General features: G+C 40.5%; 1 protein-coding gene across 1 annotated transcript in view; it reads right to left on the reverse strand.

The window, feature by feature from the left end:
• The window catches only part of Itga2 (integrin subunit alpha 2), a 65764-nt gene that overhangs the window by 923 nt on the left and 42906 nt on the right, over positions 1 to 21935 (reverse strand). Inside the window, exons 17-28 of the mRNA XM_035438786.1 lie at positions 20985 to 21136; positions 18721 to 18831; positions 17799 to 17881; positions 17242 to 17383; positions 15964 to 16056; positions 15400 to 15476; positions 15231 to 15314; positions 11595 to 11697; positions 10264 to 10374; positions 8480 to 8584; positions 5855 to 5968; positions 2512 to 2601 (exon numbers count right to left, since the gene is read on the reverse strand). Coding sequence (XP_035294677.1) covers positions 2512 to 2601; positions 5855 to 5968; positions 8480 to 8584; positions 10264 to 10374; positions 11595 to 11697; positions 15231 to 15314; positions 15400 to 15476; positions 15964 to 16056; positions 17242 to 17383; positions 17799 to 17881; positions 18721 to 18831; positions 20985 to 21136 — 1265 coding nt within the window. The remainder of the gene's footprint in view (positions 1 to 2511; positions 2602 to 5854; positions 5969 to 8479; positions 8585 to 10263; positions 10375 to 11594; positions 11698 to 15230; positions 15315 to 15399; positions 15477 to 15963; positions 16057 to 17241; positions 17384 to 17798; positions 17882 to 18720; positions 18832 to 20984; positions 21137 to 21935) is intronic.

A 21935-nucleotide genomic window follows, 5' to 3' on the forward strand; every position in this document is an offset into this window, starting at 1 on the left:
CTCACACTGAATTATCTATGTAGCAGAAAAGTAATATGGCCTAACACAGTTCAATAACTTATACATATGATCTACAGTTCTAGAGGGGAGCTGTAACTTGTCATCATGGCATTCGTCCCTCAAGCATCATATGAAACATACTGCAGAGACAACTTGAGAACTTGTAATGCACAATCTTTCTACTTTATCTTCTTCAGCTCTATTGCTGTCTTATGGCTGTGCTGAGCTGAAGGCATCAAATGCTTTCATTGTTTAAAGTAGGGACTTCAGTTTCTGGTGCACTGTGTGTGTGTGTGTGTGTGTGTGTGTGTGTGTGTGTGTGTGTGTGTGTGTGTGTGTGATCAAATGAGATCAAAGCATCCGAGGCAAGGGGTTGCAAATATAGCCTCATCCAACCCTTCAGTCAATAACTCTGTATCAGTTTTTAAAATACTGATTTCGATCTTATTCATGTTTGATATAACACACTTGGAAAAGTAGAACGGATAGAATATTGCAGGGGTGAGGTTGACATTTTCAGTGATGACATTGTCCTTGGGCACATTTATGACTTTATGCCCATGTCCCACAATGATCTTTGTGGCAGTGGAGTAGAATGGCAACCCCATTCCAGTGACACTTTATACTCTTTTTCTTAGTTAAGAAGAGGAATCTCCACAAAATATTCTTAGAGTTACAGAGCAAAGGGGGACAAAAATTTATTTACTTGATACCATGTTAAACTGTAATGACAAAGGAGCTGTCGTTTTTGTTTGTTTGTTGCTTCTTGTTTTGTTTTGTGAGACAGGGTTTCTCCGTGTAACCTTGGCCATCCTGGAACTCATTCTGTAGACCCACCTGGCCCTGAATTTAGAATTCAAGAGATTGGCCTGTTTCTGCTTCTCTAGTGCTGGGATTAAGGGCATGCATCACTGCCACCACCTGGCAAGCTGCTTTTCATGGTGGGATAAATAGGAAGCCAGCTCTGTGACTATGTTTCTCCTCTTTTGTGTTGAAAAGCTAAATTGTTCTTTTATGAATGAACAATTTTATCAATGAAGTTACTGTGAATTTGTGCAGTTCACTGCTGTGTAGTAGTATGGTACCAAGGTCATATTCCAGAGCCCACCCATCTGACACTTGGATCACCCTGAACCCTTGAGCACAATGCCTCATGTGTCTGATTTTGAAGTGGGCCTATGAAGGTGTGTGCCAATATATTATTTGGGTTCCAAGAGTTTCTCAAAAGGTTATCCAGATTATTGTTTGGATTACAGGATTTCCCAGTCACAAGTAGAAGTCAGTCTCTGCTTTTAATTAGTACTGCATATAGAAAAACTAGGAAAGGAAAATTCTGGTGGATTTGTGAAAATGAAACTTTGAATTTTCAGTTAATATCTTCAATGGCTGCTTTCAGGAAAGGAAGACTTTAGTAGAGTTTACCTATCCCTTAATGCTACATTTTTCTAAAGCCAGCTCTGAGAACAGTCTATACTGCTTTCTTCAGTCACTAGGCTCACAGCAGTTCGAGTTTGGAGCCTGCACTTCCTTTGGCTCTGTTTCTGGGTTTCCATGCCCAGCCTCTGCAGAGAGGGTGTGGGCTTTCACAAGGGTTCCCAAACCAGAGGCAGAAAAGCAGCCTCTATTGTGTGGAATCATTTTTCGTAGGACAAGAGTGGGACAGCAGGGCTGTGAACTCAACCCAGGCTTTGAGAGAGGCCCAGAATTCGTGGGGCCCTTGGCTTTTCAACTGATCTGTAGGCTGGAGCACTGGACAGAGGCCAACTGTCCAGCTGGCCTTGGGGACAGAGTTGTGAATTGACTTCCAGTTCTAAACAAAAGCTTGGGGAGGAAAATGCTGGGGGCTCTGCCAGCAGATTAGCTGGGTATGGAAATCCTGCTGTAGCTAAAAATGGTACATGCTAGCCAGAGGCTCACTGCTGAGGAAAGTTGCCTCTGCCAGCCCCAGGAACAGACAGCCTTTGTCTTCTGTAAAAGGACAATCCTCCATAGTACTCCCCCTTTTAAATAAAGGTGACATTTGTAGTTCTTTAGACTGTGAGGCCATGAATGGACATGTCACAGTGTCTAGTTTTAAGAAGTACTCTTTAGAAAAAGTTTAATAGATGCCTTATTTACAAACTCATTTATAATGCTCTAGATCTGATTCATGAGTTAAGTCAGTGCTTCGGATCCTGATGGTTTCTCACTGCACATGAAGAGGTAGTGATGCTACTTGAGGCATGAACTGTCATCATGGTGTCACACATACTACAGAGCCCCTCTGCTTGTACCTATTTGGTGGGTTGTCACTTCTAGAAAACCAGCTTTGCAGCATGGTGGGCTAAGAAGAAGGCAAGTGTGTCACTGGACTTTCTGAGTCGCAGCCACCCTGGCCACATCTCAACCTAATAAAGCCCAGGCTTTCAGCATGTCCACCAGAGCCTTCTAGATGCACAGAGTTGAGAATGACTGTTCCATGTTTTACGCACTAGAATGCCCGTCCCAGGGAGTCACGCAGCACACACTCACCGTGACGGTTTTGTCCTCGATCACGTATAGCTGGGGGTTGTGGGTATCCATTTCTGCTGCTGCTGTCAGTTGCACAGTCTGGAAAGTCGACTGGAACACAGAATAAAAACATTGCGTTCTTGCAGGAGTAAACACAGAAAACCTGGCAGGTTTAAGGCTGTTTAGTTCCTGGCAGAAAGTCACAAGAAGAAAACCCAGTTCTGAAGACTCATCCTTTGCATGCTTGAACTCGCTGTGTGGACCAAGCCTGCCCATCAGAAGTTGCTGAGCAGCCTTTGAAAAGTGCAGCAGTTGGAGCCTGTTGCTGCGAATTAAACCAAAAACTCAGGGTGGCACCCAGATGGGAGCTTTGGAAACACCTCTGAACATTATTCAATTTTGAAAATGATTCAAAGAGAAGGCTTACAAGGCCTGTTTTTAAGAGGAAAAAAATTGTCACTGAGATTTTTCATAAATTTAATGATGCTTAATGCATGAAAGAAAATTGCACATAATACTCTTTTACCTGTACCTGAACAAGGCACATAATCAACAGGACACCAGCATTTGAGTTTCTTCTTCGATTGTATAAAATATTACTATCTCAAAGTTATACACGTTGTCTGCAGAAATCTGGAGCCTTCTTACATGTTATATCACATTAGGAATGATTTCCCATGTCTCTATCAGGTGATGCTGACTGGGTGGATGTATAAGCGCATACATGTGTGCTAATGCTATGAGTACGGATATAAAGTAAGCTCACATGTCATCATCAATTTGTTTGTGGAAAAAGAGTCTGCTCAGTGGGAACATGATGATCCGAATGTCTTGCTGTTAGTGATTGCTATACAACACAAATTGTGGGCCTGATAATGATGTGTGATAGAGCAACACCCAGACTTTAGAGACATCTTCATGTGTGCTGGCTATTAGGACTCCGTTGTTCTGGTTACCAGGGCACACAATTCAACATCTTCATGAAGTAATTTGCTAGACTGTATCCAGGAGCCAGCAAGAGAGAATGCATTTCCAAAAAGTGAGCAATTTGTTTCCTTTCTGCTGGCCCACTCTATGGTTATTCTTAATTTTCTCAAGATGGAAGATCACATCATATGTTAACCCTAAATGCTGATCTTTTAACATATACTATAGGTGAAACATTAGGAGTATTCACATGGTGTGTGTGTGTGTGTGTGTGTGTGTGTGTGTGTGTAGAAATGGTTCAGGGATTAAGAGCCCTCCCTGCTCTTGCAGAGGACTCCAGCTCAGTTCCCACCTCCAATTATAGAAGATCTAATTTCCTCTCTTGACCTCCAAGAGTACCCACATGCATGTGGTACACATAAGCTCATGGATGAGCATACATGCATGCTCACATACATTCACCCCCCCCTGCACACACATACACACACACCCTTTTGTTTTTAAAGTTCTGACAATGGTAGGAATTTAAACAAAAAGTGGCAGTCACATGAATGCTAGACTGTGTGAGGAAATAATTGTTCTTAAAATGATCATATAGCTGCCCACACAGAGTTGGCTGTTCTTACACATGCTCAATATTCTGCAATAGTAATTAGTAGAGGAAGGCATACTGTACTGCACACACCCAGAAGAGCAGAATAACACACTTGCTAGCATTCACCAATGTATTCCTTACAAAAAGGCAGCCTTTTGGGGAGGACGGGCAATCTGTGTGTGATGAGATACTTGAGATGTTAAGCTGATGTGCACTGCATCAGAAAAGGGATTAACAGGAAGAACTGCATAGTGAACCCCATCCAGGAAATGAGACCCTAAGCTCAGACTGCAGCATCTACTTGGCTGGTAAAATAGATGAAAGTAGAGCAAGGGTAAAAAGTTGACCTAGCATGGAGGAGAAAGATGTGCTGGGCTTGACACCCAGTAACTCTGAAGGTTGCTTTCTCCATTTAACAACTGTAACTATTGTGGAAAAGGATAAATTCTTCACTGCTTAAGAACTTGGCTCCCAGAAAGGAAACACTAGCCCTGAATCTACCGAGAGTCACTTTCACACAGCCTGATGGCTAAAATATTGTAGCTTCTAGCAATCTCCAGAAAACCCAAATACTTTTCACAGAGATGGAGCGACAATCTTTTGATGTGCAGAAGTCTGTTTTTCTTCCCACTTGGCAAAGTTGGTTACAAAAATATTTGGTCTTCAGGTCTAAGGAGCCAGGAACCCACTGAGTAGTACCAAGACAGACTGAATACCAAGACTGAGTACTAAGACTGAGTACCAAACTGCAGCATCTGGGAGAGTGGTGGGGCCTCCAGCATCACATCTTAGGACTTAGATGTCCTAGATGCTGTAGAGCCAATGCAGCTGGCAGTTCTGTAATCTTTCCCTAAACTCCCACCACTATTTTCATATTGTGTCTTTACTCAGTCTTACAGCTTATGTTTTGACTCCAGGGCCAAGGTAGGAGGGCGAGCTCTAATCTAACACAGAACTCCAACTGAGAGAATGGGGATGATTGCGATGTGAAATGGTGAAAATGGAGGGATCAGAGTTCATTGAGATCCAGTGAGAGCCACACAGATCCCTGGGAGATCCAGACTAAGACAATTTGTCAGTGCTCAGAGCCAGCATTGGAAAAGTTGTTAGCTAGCCATTCAGTCAGTAAGGATTCAAGTAGGCTGAGGCTTGCCCCTTCTTGTGTTGTCTGTATTTACGTTGTTCCTGCCATACTAAAATCATGGCTACCCAATCCCTGATTTACTCTTGCCTGCTATACAGAGAAACAACACTGACAATTGTTTTGGTGTTCTTTTTCATGGAGGTTGAAATGGCCTAAGAGTTGTATCCTTTCTGTGTTTACCATCAAATGGAATTAAACCAGGAAAGTAGAGTGTCTGCCTGTTTATTAATAGAGAGAGATGGAATCTTACTCTGGATTCATCTTTGCATGGTTTAAGATCAATGACATACTTGGCCGAGAACTCAAGAATAGGGACAGGGCATGGACATCCTGATTCAGGTGTTACTACAAAAAGAGAGCTTTGGGGACATCATGAGGGAGATGAAGAAGATGTTGTTTATGGCAAGGACTCCAAAGGCATCCTCAGCACCATTCATATAGATACTATGGACTAGTGTGGCGTTTAAGAGGCAGACCCCTTGAGCTCTCCAGATGATTCTGAGGCAAAGCCAGACAGGGCAAGCATTGGAAAGGGATGTGAACTTACTACCTAGAGTACAGTTGCTCTGGCTTGCTTGGGCATTGCTGACTGCAGGCAGGGTGCTATTCATCAAAAAAAGGGGGAAGATTTTTGGCAATGAAGCTGAATGCTTTCTTGCTGTCCCTTGATAAACCCAGTAGGTAAAGCTGACACTTACAGCAGCGAAGGTCCTGTTCCAGACTCTGGTAGTCACATTGATAAAGTACTCTGTTTTTGGGTGAAGTTCCTTCAGCCAGCAGGTGATGTCACTGCAGGAGGTGGTTGTGCAGTCCTTTCAGATCAGAGTCCATGGGGGAGAAAGAGAGAGAGAAAATGGGTGTTACAAATGCTAAAACTTTAGAAAAAGATAAAATAGTGCTAAGAAAGACCTGTGGTAACAAGCATTATCAAGCTCTGTTAGTACTTATATCATTGTTTGTGCATTTATATCTATTATTATTTATATTAATTTATATGAGTATTCATATCTGTTTATTAGTATTTATTACTGGTACTTAGCTCTATTAGTGTTTATAGCTATTGCTAGTATTTATACTAAATTATTACTAATTATTATCTTCAAGGGATTTTGCTATCATGTTTCAGAATATAAAGAGAGTTGACAGCTTTTTTTCCCCAGATATTTCCTATTTGTATGGATAACTTCAGAGATAACAGGACTATGTGAAAAGAAGAGTGTTGCAGAATAGTTGTTTAACCATGTAAAAATGTGTTGTATTTGTTTAGTTATGTAAAGATGTGTTGCTGTTTTACCTTGTCTATCTAAGGTACCTGATTGGTCTAATAAACAGCTGAATGTCCAATATTGAGGGAGGAGGTATATGTGGAATTTCTGGACAGGGGGAGGAATTTAGGCTTGAGGAGAAAGAAAAAGAGACACCAGAGAGACCAGTCAGCCAAACACAAAGGAAGCAGGGAAGTAGGGTATATAGAATGAAAGAAATGTAAAAATCCCTGAGGCAAAATATAGATGAATAGAAACAGGTTAAATTAAGTTGGAAGAGCTAGTGGGACAAGCCTAAGCTAAGGCTGAGCATTCAGTATTAGTAATAAGTCTCCGACTTTATTTGGGAGCTAGTTAGTGTCCTGAAGAAAATTCCAACTACAAAAGGGCACAACCTGTTCATTATACTATTTATTTATACTATATACAACCTGTTCAAATATACTACTATCAGAAATATGCTAGGCAAGTAAATTATTGAACAGAAACAACAGGTCATATAATTTAGTCATGAAATGTAAGGATAATAATGAATTTCCTAGATTAAGATATGTCAGTAAAAGAATCAGTAGTTATCAGGGGTTAGGAGAAAGAGGGAGGTGTGAATACACACAGCACCATAGGTTTGTAGGGCTGTTAAGCTGCCATAATTAATGGACACAGGTCATTATGCATTTTAAACTCCACAGTGTGAATATTTGAAATTCCAACCATGAGCTCTAATATAAACTATGGCGTAGGCGATATGATCTGTTAGTGTAGGTCTGTCACTCATGACAAAACCTACACTCATCATGGGGCTTCGATGGTGGATGAAGCCATGAATATGTTAGAATAGGAGGTATATGGGAAATTCTTCTACATTTTATATCATTTTTTAATGAATTGCTTTAAAAAGTAAAGGCTTTTAAAACAGTTTATGAGGCCTAAAGAGTTAGCACAGTGGATTAGAGTACTTGTGAACATTAGGACCTGAGCATCCACATGAAAAGCTATGTGTGTCTGTAGCTGCAGTGCTGGGTGAGGCAGTGCAAAGATCAGTGAACCCTGACAGTTCTCTGGCAATCCAACCTAGCCAAAAATGGTGGCCATCCAGTGCAGTGAGAGACCCTGTCTCAAGGTAATATGATAGAGTACAATAGAGAAGTGCCCCAGCCTCATACTCCTGTCTGTGCAACATATGACCACACATACACACACACACACACACACACACACACACACACACACACACACACACACACAGGGACACACATACTGTACTATATAAATAGACACACATTGAATAGAGACATAGGCACACACCATGCTCCCACAACACACACTGCACACATACACATATTCTCCCCCCACCCCAAACCCTGAAAACCCAAAAGCACGGTCTATAACATTGGCTTGCTTATGGCCTAAAATAACATGGCTTACTAATACAACAACATCCATATACATCTACATATTAATACATATAGAAAAAAGTTTTATTTTTGTCCTTTTCTGTTTATTCCATCCATCACAATATAAAAAAATTGCAAATAAAGCCAGGACAACTTCAGTGTCACTGAAGTTGCTTGGGGTTTATTGTTTACTTACCCGATGGATGACTGAGTCTGTGCCAAGAACCATGCTAGCTACTACACTAACCCCACCCTCCCCCCAGAACAGGGCTGAGCTGGGAACAGGCAGTAAGCACATGGGAGTCCCTTTTTTAAGTTAGCAGAGGAAGTGTTGCTTTCCACCAGCTGTTTTCCTACCTGATTGTTTCTGTCAATTCTCTTTCCCTACTCACCATCCCTGACCCTTTTGCATCCTCCACATCCAGGAGCCCCCTTTTCACTTCCATGCCACATCACACATGTCCTGCTGATGCTGTGCATGGTTGACCAGAGCTCGAAAACCGGTTTGCTATATATATATATATCCTAATTCACACTCAATATCAAAGGCAAAAGGGCAGTCTAGAGTGTCCACTGCTGGTCTAAAACAAGAGCCCTGGTTCCAGGTGCAACAAATACCAGATCACTTAAGGCAAATTCGGCAGGAACATTGACATCTCCTCACCAATTCTTTCGTGTGCCAGAAGTTTTCACTCTTGAAAGCTACAGGAAAGGACTCGTGTCCCAGCTTTAGTGGGTTTATTTCTGCTGTGCAACTGATATCACCAGCCTACAAAGAAGAAGACCACGTCAGATGTGGAAAGCAAAATGGTTAGTGCCATTCCTTTCAGCCTGCCAGGAAATCCTGCCATCATGTGGGGTATGGGAGGGGCCCTGGGCTCCTTTCTCAGGGGCTCAGTGGCTAGATGCTTCAGGAAAGTCTGAAGTATTGCAGTCAGCTGATGTGACCTGATGAGACAGGCCAGTTTCTTGTAGCCTGTGCCTGTCATGATTTCAGTGTGGCTTGTTCCTCAAAGGGCACACATTAGAAGTGTGATCTTCAAGTTGGCAGTGTAGAGAGAAGATGGGACCTTCCGAGTTGAGTTTCAGTTAGAACGTCTGCAGGCTAATTGGAAGGATGTCCTAAAAAAGGGAGTTCAGAATTCTAGGCCCTCTCTAGTTTCCTACTTGGTGATGTACTGCCATTTCCCCCACCTCTTGTACCAACTACCATGAGACCCTCAGGAAAGCTGAAATGATGCTGGCATCATATCATTGAATTGCAGGAGCTGAGGGTTAAATAAGCATCTTTATGTGTAAAATTAATCTAATCTCAGGCATTTTATTGTAGCAATGCAAAATGAGCTAATACTTTTCATGTATGACATGAGACCAAGGGGCTGGTCCTGCAGACCCATACTTGTAGGATCTTCAGGACACAGGAAACCAACAGGAGTCCCAGTAAGGGCCCAGCAGGGATAGTGTAGCAGAAACCAGCAGCCTTGAACCAGCTCAGTGACTCTTTGCAATGAACACTTGCAAGTTAAGATATATGGACAAGAGGGTTTACTGTGTGATTCACTATGCCACACTACAACTGACGTGATGGGTTTTTCCTTTTCCCTCTTAAGCTTTATTTATTTGTTTATTTATTTTGGTGGGGGAGTTACAAGGGCAGAGGGTAGATATGAAAGGATAGGAAAATGAATGGGATAGAGATGCATGGTGTGAAAGATACAAGAAATAAATAAAAAGAAAGTTCGTTGTTTTCCTTTAAAAAAAAAGTTTATAGTAAAATAGGACACACACCGAGTGGTTCAATTCAAGGTTCTTCTCTCTGGAACATTTTAGGGCTTTAATTTCTTGAAATCTACTATGCATATTACAGAACTCATACTACTGTAAGACCTGCTAAGTGCTCAACTGAAGAAGAGCCAATGTTAAGACATATGGCTATGTCAGGCACTGCCTCTTGGTTCAGGCTGCACAGAAGAACCCATGTCTGTAACCTTTATGCCAGTGTTCTGGCCTTGTCTTCAGATTCTGAATCCATTGCCTTGATGTTTCTCCTTAAAAGGAAACTGGGTGACTAAAATGAATAGCTAGGACTGACTCCTCCTGTGTGAAAGTCCCATCTAGCTCCTTGAAGACTAGCTACTAATTGCAGCTCTCAAGACCTACTGTGTGCCCACAGTAGACTGAACTTGTCACTTTTGAGTATCTTCTCCTAGCAGGGTCTGACTGAGTCAAATCCTCTCCTCCCCAGAACAGATTTTTTATAATAATTTCAGCCACCAGAACACTGTTTTCTTAGGACAGAGTTCTGCTTATAATATGAAGTCTGATTCTGGTTTGTTGGGGTCTGGGATGCATAGAGTTCCTGTTTGTTTTTCAGCTTTTAGGTGCAGACACAATCACCCTTCAGTCATGGGTTGTTTCTATCTGTATGGTCAGCTGTATTGTCCTTACCTCATCTGTTTGCACCCCAGTCAGATACAGGAGTGGGTTCTTTGCCTTGGTGTACTGAGGAATGTGGATGGTTACTGATGCCATGCTTACCGGAGAACTTCCTGTTGTTACCTATATAGAGAATAACAGGGGATGCAAATGCTGTCAGAAACACCACCCCTGATGCTAGTCAAGGTGAATGGAGAGTAGTAGCGTGGCTTGGGCAAGGAACTGAATCTCCCTAAAGATCAATTTTCACATAAAAATTAAGGATCACCCAAAATTCAGCGGCCATGTGCTCCCATGCTGTGTGTTCTCACTGGTGGGAATTAGGCTGTTAGTGTGTAAAACACGTGATACAATGGCTGATGTTTACACTCTTAATAGTGTAATTTTTAAAATCATGGATTGATTAAAAATCCTATAAAGCATGTGGTTACCATCCTCATTTTCTGAAACACAATCTGGATAACAAATCAAGATTCTTTTGTCATTAAAGACATGAACTAGTGTACCAGTGGAAATGCACAGAGACGGGACTGGTGTTGACTCAGGGAGGCAGGTGGATTCCTATTTACTTTTCAAGGTTTCTATAGTATTCTTTTCTAAAATAGCTATTCTCTTATAACTTAATTTATCTGTCTCTCTCCATCATACTCTGTGGCCCAGACTGGCCTTAAACTTACAGCAATCTCAGCTCAGCTTCCCAAGTTCTGGGGTTAAAGGTATCTTTCTTTGAATTTCTCCATATAACTGATTCCGATCTGTAGATTAATAGTTACCTATTCACAAATACTTACAGTCATGATGCACTGAATTGGCTCAAAGTATGTTAGATAGTTGTCACCATGACTGCACAAAAGCCCTATTTGTACCATGTACAAATGATGAGTTTTGCAAACAACACTGGTCTCCAGGCATAAAGTAGTGTAATGGACGCACCCACAGTAATGCTATGTAGCAATGCCTTGCTGGTTAATCTTGAATAATTGCTTTGAAAATATATCATTTCGATCTTACCAAGAACACACAACTAAACATAAGTTCCTGTACTTATCTGTCATCTACCTCAGTGTTCTCAAAGAGTGACACCCAAACTGGCAGCATCTGCAACATGGCCTGTGGCCTTGTCAGAGATGCACAGTTCCAGGGTCACCACAGAGCTTTTGAGTCAGAAACTCGAGATGAGGCTCAACCGTGTATGCTTTACCACGCTCTCCTGATCTTCCTGCACACTTAAGACTGACAGCCACTGGTGCACTGCAACCTCCTGTTGCTTTCTTCCCATCCTATACTCCTTTATTTCGTTCCTCCTCTTCCTGGTTTGTCATCTTTATGACAAGTTTACCAACCTTGAGAGAGAAGATGAATTTAGGTCCAATTTCTTCAACACTGTTTATGACAGAGGGAGCATTCTTATCCGAAGAGATTTCACAAAAATTTATGTTGGTGGATCTGTTGGGTGACATCAGTAAAACCAATTATTTTTGTTTTGCGGTTGCTCTTGAAGCATTATATTTATTTCACTTAAGTAGCTTCTGGCTTGGTTTACCATCAAAATGGTTCACTTTTACTTACAGAAGCACCAAATGATTATTTTTAAGCTTCCACACGAGAGGTTATCAGAATCTGTCTTTCTGCTTGACTGGTGTCTGGGGAATATAGTAATGGCAATTCTACCTACCACTGATGTCATTTGAATGCACATGGACACACATATATAAAATCTTGAGCCCCATAAATACTTAGAATTGTTAATTATTATTATGCAAAAGTTAAAAAAAACCACATGTGAATGAATGCTTGTTAGAGTCCACAATCCAATGAATGTTTCTGAGACTAAAACAACTTCCTTTCAAATCATTCCCCATTCACTGTCTGTCTGAGGAGAGCCTGTGTGTTTATCAGTTGTCAGGTTCCTAACATAGGAATAAAAGCACTGCTTTAGAACTGACAGTTTCGTTAGTCTCCAGACTTCTGTTACATTAGCAAGTGTGTTGGAAAGGTAGACACTTCAGCTTTGGAGGTTGGATTGGATCTGTAAGCCAAGATCTTTTTCACTTGCTGTATGTAGTACAATGGTGGGTACCAGCTATTAGCTCTTGCAGTATTCATTACTAAATACCTTTCAAACAGGGCATGAATTTATTTTATTAATCTTTCTCTAGTTTTAGACCAACCCAAATAGTTGGCAATGAATTGAGGGTGGATTGAATTTGTTTCCATCATCATAGAACCACTCTTAAAATTCAAGATTTTATTATGAGATCTTGACTGCATGATTTAGGATTCCTGATTAATGCCTGCAAGTACAGCAATGCCCAGGCCAGAGGATTCCCCAGGACACTGTTCAGATGTGGTGAAACTGTACACCTTTCCATTTTCACACTTAGGTCTGGTGTTTCGAGGCTATAGTCCAGCCAGAGCAGCTTCTTTGCATTGTGTGGAATGCAAAAGGGCTGGTAGCCAGAGTAGGATTCTGCAAAGTATTCTGCATATCCTTCCATACATCCCAGGGGACAATTAGTCTAAATTGTAGGATGCTCAATCCATTTCCTAAAAGAATGGACTAGACATTTTCTGAGACAGAATGTTTTCTATCCTCTGGCACCTCTGTCTCTTTCTCTCTTTATCTCTCTGTACCTGTCTCTATCCCTGCCTTCCTCTCTCTGTCTCTTTCTCCTTCTCTCTCTCTCTTTCCCTCCTTCTCTGTCCCCCTCTCTGTCTACCCCCATCTCTCATCTCTCTCCATTTTTTTAAAGAAAATTCTTCCAAAATTTCCAAAGGAAAACCTGTCCCAGGGAGAGTTAAACATATTGGTATTTGTCAGGGTTTTATGTGTATGTGAGGAAACAATGATGTGTCAGCCTTTTATGGAAAATGAGAAAAATGACTGGGACTTGAAACAGAAAACCCAGCTATGTGTGCATGAGCTATCCTTTTTGCCTTCCAGATGTTTATGCAAGCCCCTAAACAGAGCCAACTCTTAAATTGATTGATAGGGTCTGCTTTTTGTATTTTAAGGAGATCTGACAATTTTCCACTTTTATGGACATTTTCTCTAGATTACTTAAGGGTTATAGTACCAGTAGTCTAATGAGGATCCTGTTAAAATAATTCTATTTGTATTTATCATATGCATAGAATATAATGACATAAGTATACAATATTATAGTGGCTACAGAGGGACATGATATAGATGGGACTTTTCTCAAAGTTTTCAAAATCTTAAAACTTTCTTTACAGTATTATTTTTGAAGGTTACACAGGCAATAGTGTGAAACAACCAAATATCTAATTACTGCTGGAGTGGTTACATGGATTGTGACTTATCTGGAAATAGAATGAATTAGATATGTATATCCTGCTGTGAAAACCACATAAAGATATAAAAAAGAATGTTTTAGTATTACATTTTAGTAGGTAAAATGATGGAGTGTGTGTGTGTGTGTGTGTGTGTGTGTGTGTGTGTGTGTGTGTAACGTCATAGATAAATTAACTCTTTGTATAGAAGATATTCCAAAATAGTCTTGTTAGTCCTTTATGAGGACTGTCATGAAGGTGGTGGAGAATGCTAACATCACTTTTCATTCTGTGTCTTACTGAAATGTTTGTATTTTTCAAATACACTCATGTAATTTTTTTTTTAAAGAGAAGTATGTGGGGAACCATCTGGGTGTAGCATGAGAAGTCATTTCTTTCAAATTCTCCATAACAATTTTTTTTACCATATATCTTAGCATTTTAAGACAAACTATAGACTGTAATATGAGAATGAACTAGAATAAAAATTTCAATCACAAAAAACACATGGCTAAGATGTTAGTAAAAGTAAAGTCCTATTTTAATCCCATATTCATTCCATGTCAACATACCTGAAAAAAATATAGACTCTCACTGATTGTGTTTAAGAGACTACAGAATTGTATACATTAGAGGGAAAAAGTGATGTGGTAACACACATCACCTTAACTTTGTCATAAATTAACTTATTTTAGCAAAAAGATTTTTAGAAACTCTAGCTACTGATACACTGGGTAACATGGGCTATATTTTGTTTCTATATGTGCCTTTGTGACTCACTTCATACAGACATGTTCTTTTTATCTTTGCTCATGTGTCTCAAGAGGATGCCGTGTGTGTTCTTTTCAGTTTTGTTTTGTGATTATGAGCTTTCATGGGCTGGGCTGGCAAGGTAGCAGTTAGAAAATGTGATTGCCTACATACTTACTGGGAAACCAGTGCTGCATGTTTTCAGGGGTCTTTGATTTACACAGGGAAGTGGCCTTAGTTCTGAGAGTGAACTAAGATGGTATCTGCCTATAACACCTGTAAGGTTTATGTGTTACCCATTTCCCAAGACACCTGCCTCTTGGAACAATTAAAGGTAACTGGTGTCTACTGGTAACATTTTAACCACTGTCCTCAGGTTGACCTGTGTTGGAAGGCAGAAAAGGAAATAAGAAAGAAAAAGGAATAAAGCCTTTCTTCATGGATGACTTCCTTTGGAAAATCCCTCATTTCCTCCTGGTTGGAAGAAAACCGTCACCAGTCATGTCTGGAGTTTTCCGTTAAGAAGCTGGACTTGGTCTAGTTTCCACATCAGCTTATTCATTTTTTATTTGTTGTGCCCCTTAGATGTCCAAAACATGATGCTGAGGACTTCCATGTCCAAAAAACAGGAACTCTCACAGCCTCCTAAGTCTGTTTCACCATCTTAGTTACAGGCACCTTACCACCTTCAGAGGTCGTTGACCTATGGCATGTGATGAAACCACGTTTCCTCTGGTGCTGTTCCGAGTCAGTAAATCTAAAACGTCAAGTGTTCCTAGGCATCAATTTGTCTTCATGTTTCTGGTCTAGTTGACAAGTGGGAGATAAACCCATGTGCTTAAACTACAGTCTTAACTGTAGTTATGAGCTCATGATTTATGTACCAGGGTGCTGTCGGGTAAAAACCTACCCACCGTGCAGCAGACTTCACCTACCGGGTTAGGTGAATTTCGGCATCATACAGAAGAGGGATCTTGAGACTGACTGAGTTGTCTGCTTTGTTTGCCTCTTGGCTCTCACTGTTAAAACAAGTATTAGAAATTACTTAAAAGGAACTCACATAAAACCCACCAAGCATATGTTTATGATTGCATTGCATCTTACCTGAAGGCTTGAAAATGGATGGATGCCTGATTATGGAGGTTTTGAAAGTTGAAGTCAAAGTTGATGGTAAAAGTCACCTACACATGACATTAAAACCCATCAATCTGTGATACTTTATACTAGGAAAAATGTTCCCCTGCAAGGTGAATCTATTCTCGTATAACTCTCGTATGAGTTTCATGTCTTAAAAATTTTAAGTTTGTATCTGTCTGTCTTGCCTACCTGAGAACCAGAGCTTAACTTCTATCAGATATGTATGCCATCCAGTTACACTTGTCAGAATTGTCAAGCATTGTGGTGGTCTGAAAGTTACTTACAGCATTTTGACCAATGTTAGTCATCATAATCACATGGGAGAGCATTGCATGCTGTTTGTACACTTGGGAAAAGGTACGTGGGGAAACATGACCTTTGTTAGTGATTTAAAGAGAGTAACCCCAGCGAGGGAAACCTTTCTAGCTACGTGACTGGGATTTTTGTGGGGTCTGTTTAATGATGATGCCTGGTAAATACAGTGAGTGCTCTCAGGTGTGGAGAGCTTGGATTAGATGATGCAAGCTGTACCTCCTGTTCACTGTTTAAGGCGGGATATCCCACATCACAGGTAACAGATTTCTGCGATGCGCCAACCTGGCATGATACTTCTGTTCCATCGACCTGAAGAGGACCAGAGAAATAACAATTAAGTGTGTGTGTGTTCCCACACTGAAAGGCAGACATCTTACCAGTGATACTGGTTTATAGTGAAATAGTTTGTTGCTCTCAAAGAGTTGAATATCTTGTATTATCCGAGTGGTTAATGTGTTTTTATTGCCAACTCTAAAGGATTGGGGAAATGTACTCTTAGATGGAAATCAGTTTTTGTATTTCAGAAGCACAAATATCTTTAACATAGTATTCAAAAGCCTTATATTTAGTAGTACTTTCTTCATAATGTATTTGAAATGCATCTTTTTAAAAGAAGAAAAGTACATTTTGGTGTTTGTGTTTTAGATATCTAACAGATTTTGCCAATTTCCCACAGTTCCTTTTGTCTTTCATCTAGGAACTGCTATCCAGCACAGGCCATTTAAACACGAGGACAGCATAGGCTTGGAATTCTAAATTTATAAAGTTCACATGAACTTGAAACAGAAACATTTTTATATCCTTTAATCAAGCAGCCCGGTTGGAAAATAGCTTTCCTTCTTTTCTGTTTTTTTTTTTTTTTTCCTCCCCATGGCTTGAGAGCAGGGGAATTAGCAAGGGGCTCTCTTGGTTATGTCTATTCCTGGTTTAGTGATCAGGTCAACAGAGTGGCTGTGCAGGAATGCACCATCTTAGCACCAGAAGTAGCAGCATCGCAAAGCAGGGACCACATTGTGGACTGGATGCCACTGAGCAAGTGCACCACATCTGTGGAGCCCAGGATTGACAGGGGGCCTCCTCACAGTGCAGATGGTTGATGTTAGTAGTTGCTGCCGCCAAGGCCTGGGCTAAAGGAAAAAGTGACCCTGACTGCAAGCAGAGCGGCCCTAGATTCGGAGCCAGACTGCATTCTCAGGAGGGTTTACTAACTGGAAGCCACAAGGTAGAAGTGAGCATGCCCAGGGTCAGCTCTGTGTTTTTTTTTTTTTTTTTTTTTTCAGACAGCTCGGAGGACACAGAGGTCTGAGTATCAGAGACAGCTATTGGCCGAGCGGAATGCTGTGAGGGGGTGGTCGTTTGTGGGAGTGCCTGTAGGGTTAGGGGGTAGGGATTTGTTTGTGTGTGTGTGTGTGTGTGTGTGTGTGTGTGTGTGTGTGTGTGTGTGTGTGTGTGTGTGTGTGTGTGTGTGTGTTGGGGGTGGGGTTCCTCATGTACCGGCATGGAAAAAGAAGCAAAAAACAAGTTCTCTGAAAATTCCGCCGCGACTGCAGTGTTGTATGCGCTCTCCCCTCTGTTCTTCAGTGTGATTGAAAATGTTAACCTTTTGTTCTGGTTGCTGACAATAAAGGGTTGATCTCTGTTTAAACAAGAAAAGAGAGAAAGATAAAGCCGCTGAAGTTGAAACTACCCCTGTATTTAAAAACTTTCTTGATTCAAGAAATTCTTAGCATTTTTTTTGACGATTACTTAATAATGAAAGACTTTCTTCATAGTAAAATGATGCTGACAAGTAAGCAAATGATGCTGGATTCTGATTCTTTGTTGCTTCTAATTTTTGCAGGGACGAGAACTGCTCAAATCCAGCAGTTTGGTATTTCTCGTGGTTTTACTCTTAGGAGAATGGTAGAAGTTGAACTTCAGTTTTAAAATGTCTTAACTATATTCAGAAAACCTCCTCTGTAGAAAAGAAGTCCACAATTTTATCTTGAATGAAGAGATGTAATGTGCCTTTTATTTCTACATTTTTCACAGAAATGCAAATTCTCACATACTGAATGGCTGGCAGCTGTTGGACATCCAGGATCAGGTCAGAGATGCAGAGTCCATCGCTGCCACATTCTTTATAGAAAGGGATCTACGACAAAAGTAAAAGCATCATTCTATTGGGTACTCTTGGGTTAAAAACTATACATACATACATATATATATATATATATATATATATATAAACTAGTATATTAGTGTACTAGTATACATGCAAATGTTTATGCAAACAGGATTATATATATACATATATAATATACATAGATAATATATTAGTGTATTTTAGTGTACTAGTATATATGTATATTATATATATGCATATACATATATATAATCCTGTTTGCATAAACGTCAAAACTATGGAAAACCAAACAAAGTTTTGGTTTTAGGAGACTGTATGTTGTTAGCATAATCATAAAGGAAAAATATTGAAAAATACAAAATTCAAGACAATTGTTTGTTTTGTTTGTTTGTCTGTTTTGAGACAGGGTTCTCTATGTAGTTCTGGCTCTCTTGCAACTTGCTCTGCAGATCAGGCTGGACTCAAACTCAGAGATCTGCCTGCCTCTGCCTCCTGAGTGCTGGGACTAAAGTCGTGTGCCACCATGTCTGGTTGGTAATAACTTGTTTATGGGGAGCTAAATTAAAATAGACATAATGGAGAGAGACCAACAATTTCACAGGCATCTGAATTTTTAAGTGAGTGTTGAGTACAAACAATTTGACCTGTTTTATTCTTTATTTCTTCATGAAATTTTGTTGAACACCTGTAGTGGCTTGGCACCTCTCTTGGAGACAAGAGGAAATATCTGCTTTGGGGATCTGAAATGCCTGTGAACTGTGTGCATCATTACATAGTGCTACATCCTTAGTGTCTTTAATACCACAGCTGTCAGTCAACCTCCACTTGGAAGGGCAAGCCACACTCACGCTGAAGACTTTGACAGTGTCAGAATAGGCTTCAAGGGCAGGGCTAGTGCCAGGGTTTTTCAAGCTGATGTCCACACGCAGATCCAGAGGGTTGACAACATCAGAGGGCTTCTAAATACAGAAGGAGGGGGATGATAGATTACTTAGTCATAATAACTTGAAAACAAAGTCCGAAAATGTGTTTGTAATTAAAAGTACCATCAGTTACAGAGAAGAGGATTGTTCTGAATGACCAAGACTTCCCCTTTCATCCCAATTCAGAAATCTAAGGTGACTTAATTACATTAAAAATCTGAAGCAGCGCTGGACATTAGTGTCGCACGCCTTTAAGGCAGTGGCAGACGTATCTCTACGAGTTCGAGGCCAGCCTGGACTCCAGAGTGAGTGAGTGAGTGCCAGGATAGGCTCCAAAGCTACACAGAGAAATCCTGTCTCGATAAACCAAAAAAAAAAAAAAAAAAAAAAAAAAAGTAAAAATCTGAAGCAGCAATTCTTACTGGGTTGGTAAATAATCTCATTATTTACACACAAGTAACTGTAAGTATTTAGATATGTCCTATGTCAGTGCCCTGCTCTTGGGTGGATGGTCTTGCTTCTCTTTCCTAGCATAAATCTCTCTTCTTTCCATGAAATCTGTGATTGCATAGGTAATTTGATCCTATAGTAGACAAGGTCTGGAAAGAATGGAAGCCTAGTTTCTTTCCTGCTCCTTCTCCTTCCTCCCTGTCTTCTCGCCTACCACTCGACCCTTTGTTCCCCTCCATTCCTAGCCCCTTCTCTTACTACACACACGGTGTGTGTGTGTGTGTGTGTGTCTGAGAGAGAGAGAGAGAGAGAGAGAGAGAGAGAGAGAGAGAGAGAGAGAGAGAGAGAGAGATGAGAGAGAGAGAGAGATGATTCTGGGGGACCTTCAATAACTAACAAAAGCCCCAGGGGTTCATGAACATGAAATCTTCAAATCAACTAATAAATAACAGAACTTATTTTAATGGATCAAAATTTCAAGGGATCCACCCTCCACCCAGTGTTCTGCTTAACATCGTGTGTGTGTGCGCGCGCGCATGTATCTATGTGCCCATGTGCTGGTGTCTTCTCTTACTTTTAAGGTATTAGTACATATTTGTTAAGGGGTTGTGTTTCATATAACTTACAAAGCAAGTTTCTGATTGTAAAGTTTCCCCTAAGAAGCATTTTTTTCCTACAGGAAAGGTTTCCTGAATCAATGTGAACTCTAGCAACTATGGCCTAATAATGGAACAAGCAATCTTTACCACATAGCCTACCATCATTCACTTAGTGCAATGGTTCTCAACCTGTGAGTCATGACCCCTTTGTGGGGGGTGGGGGGGACGGGCACATATCACAAATCCTGCATATAAGATGTTTACATTACAGTTTAGAACAGTAGCAAAATAACAGTTCTGAAGTAGCCACAGAATAATGTTTTTGTTGGGATCACCACAGCAGGAAGAACCATATTAGGAGGTTGCAGCATTAGGAAGTTTGAGAACCACTGACCCCAGTGCAAAGCAATAGTAGAAACCACAATTGAGATTTTCATTTTCAGTACCTTAAAAATGACTACAACTTTTACCTGATGGGAAAGATGTCATAATAAAATTGCCAATAGAAAGTTCACCCAATTAGCCATTTAAGAAAGCCCCATCTTTCATTTTTTCAAAATATCATTTATTTAATTAATCTATTTATTTACTTATTCAATGTGTGTATGGGGGGGGGGCTGTGTGACCATGTACATGTGTGTGTGTGTGGTATATGTGCACATATGTGTGGAGGCCAGAGGAGGACATCAGGTCTTCTCTTTCATCATGTTCTACATTTTTCTCTTGAGACATAGATGATCCTGGAGTTAGGCTGGCAGCCAGCAAGCCCAGAAACTGTTTGTCTCTGATGTTCACAGCACTGGGGTTACAGGCTCACATACAGTCACACTTGGCATTTCTACATATGTGCTAAGGATTTGAATTCAGGTCCCAATGCTTATGCAGCAAGTATCCTTACCAGCCCAGCCATCTCTCTAGCCCCCCTTGTTTTATTTCGTTAGTTGTCACTAATACATCTAAAGTCGGAATGTGACCATAAGTATTAGCATAGAAAATGTGCTTCTTGTTCACAGAGTTAGACAAGAAATGCAGCCACCAGAAAGGCAAGCATTTTCTAACATCCAACTCTCATTTCAGACTTCCTGTATTCATTCGTCCTTTAGAAGAAAGGGGTGGGGAGAGGTAACCCCAATGTCTCACCTGTATGCTAATGTGGTACTCAGAACATTTCTGTACTTGGGTTACAATCACATTCTTCTGCAGGAATCGTTCATTGTTTTCTCTAAATGTCCCCCTGGAGGTTACTCTGGACGAATATCTGTCTGCATCAAGTGTCATGTTAAACAGGATGGCTATGACAAAATCACAAAGAGATATGTCAAGTGAGCTCTGAGGAAGAAAACAGATAGCCTTTTTTTATTGTATCTTATTGGACAAAGCCTGATATCAAGAAAATGCAGAAACTATATGGCATTTGTAATTTCATGTGATTCAATCTAAGAGGATACAAAAAAGAAAGAGGCAGAGAAATGCAGCTTGCAGCAGTTGAAAACAACAGTTGCCCCAGGAAATCTATTGGAAAAACCTGGAAAAGTGATCCCTTTCCTGTGTATTAGCTTCATCTGCCATAGCCTGGGGCGCACACAGGGAAGAAGTTGCCATTATGGAACGCTTCCAGTTGAACACATCCTCATATGCTACCAACTCTACAGTAAACCTGGACACTTGGTATCCTGGTGCTACTGTTGAAAGAACAAGCCAGAGTAAATGAAACACAATAATTGGCATGAGTTCACTCAGCTAGGACAAGGTAAGAGATAAAATTTGAGTCACTCTGAAATGAAAGTTCATGCTCTTTCTATTCCCATGCCATTATAAGAACTAAATGTTATTAAAAGAATTAACTGTGATCACTTAAAAGAACAGGTACTGTGTCTGACATACTGTAGATGCTTACGTGGAGAAAGACTTGCAACATCGCAGCTCGCAGTTTGAGCCAGATGTTCTTAGATTGAACAGTAATTCTACAGTTTATGACGTCTTTGACTCTGAGCACTTTACTTACCCTCTTCGATTCTCTCTTTCTCTAGGAATCAGAAATTATTAATATTAACTCAGGGGAGTGGAAATAGAAAACTACTATGTGATGAA

The sequence above is a fragment of the Cricetulus griseus genome, chromosome 2 (genome assembly GCF_003668045.3).
Source record: "Cricetulus griseus strain 17A/GY chromosome 2, alternate assembly CriGri-PICRH-1.0, whole genome shotgun sequence".
In the NCBI taxonomy this organism is placed as follows: Eukaryota; Metazoa; Chordata; class Mammalia; order Rodentia; family Cricetidae; genus Cricetulus; species Cricetulus griseus.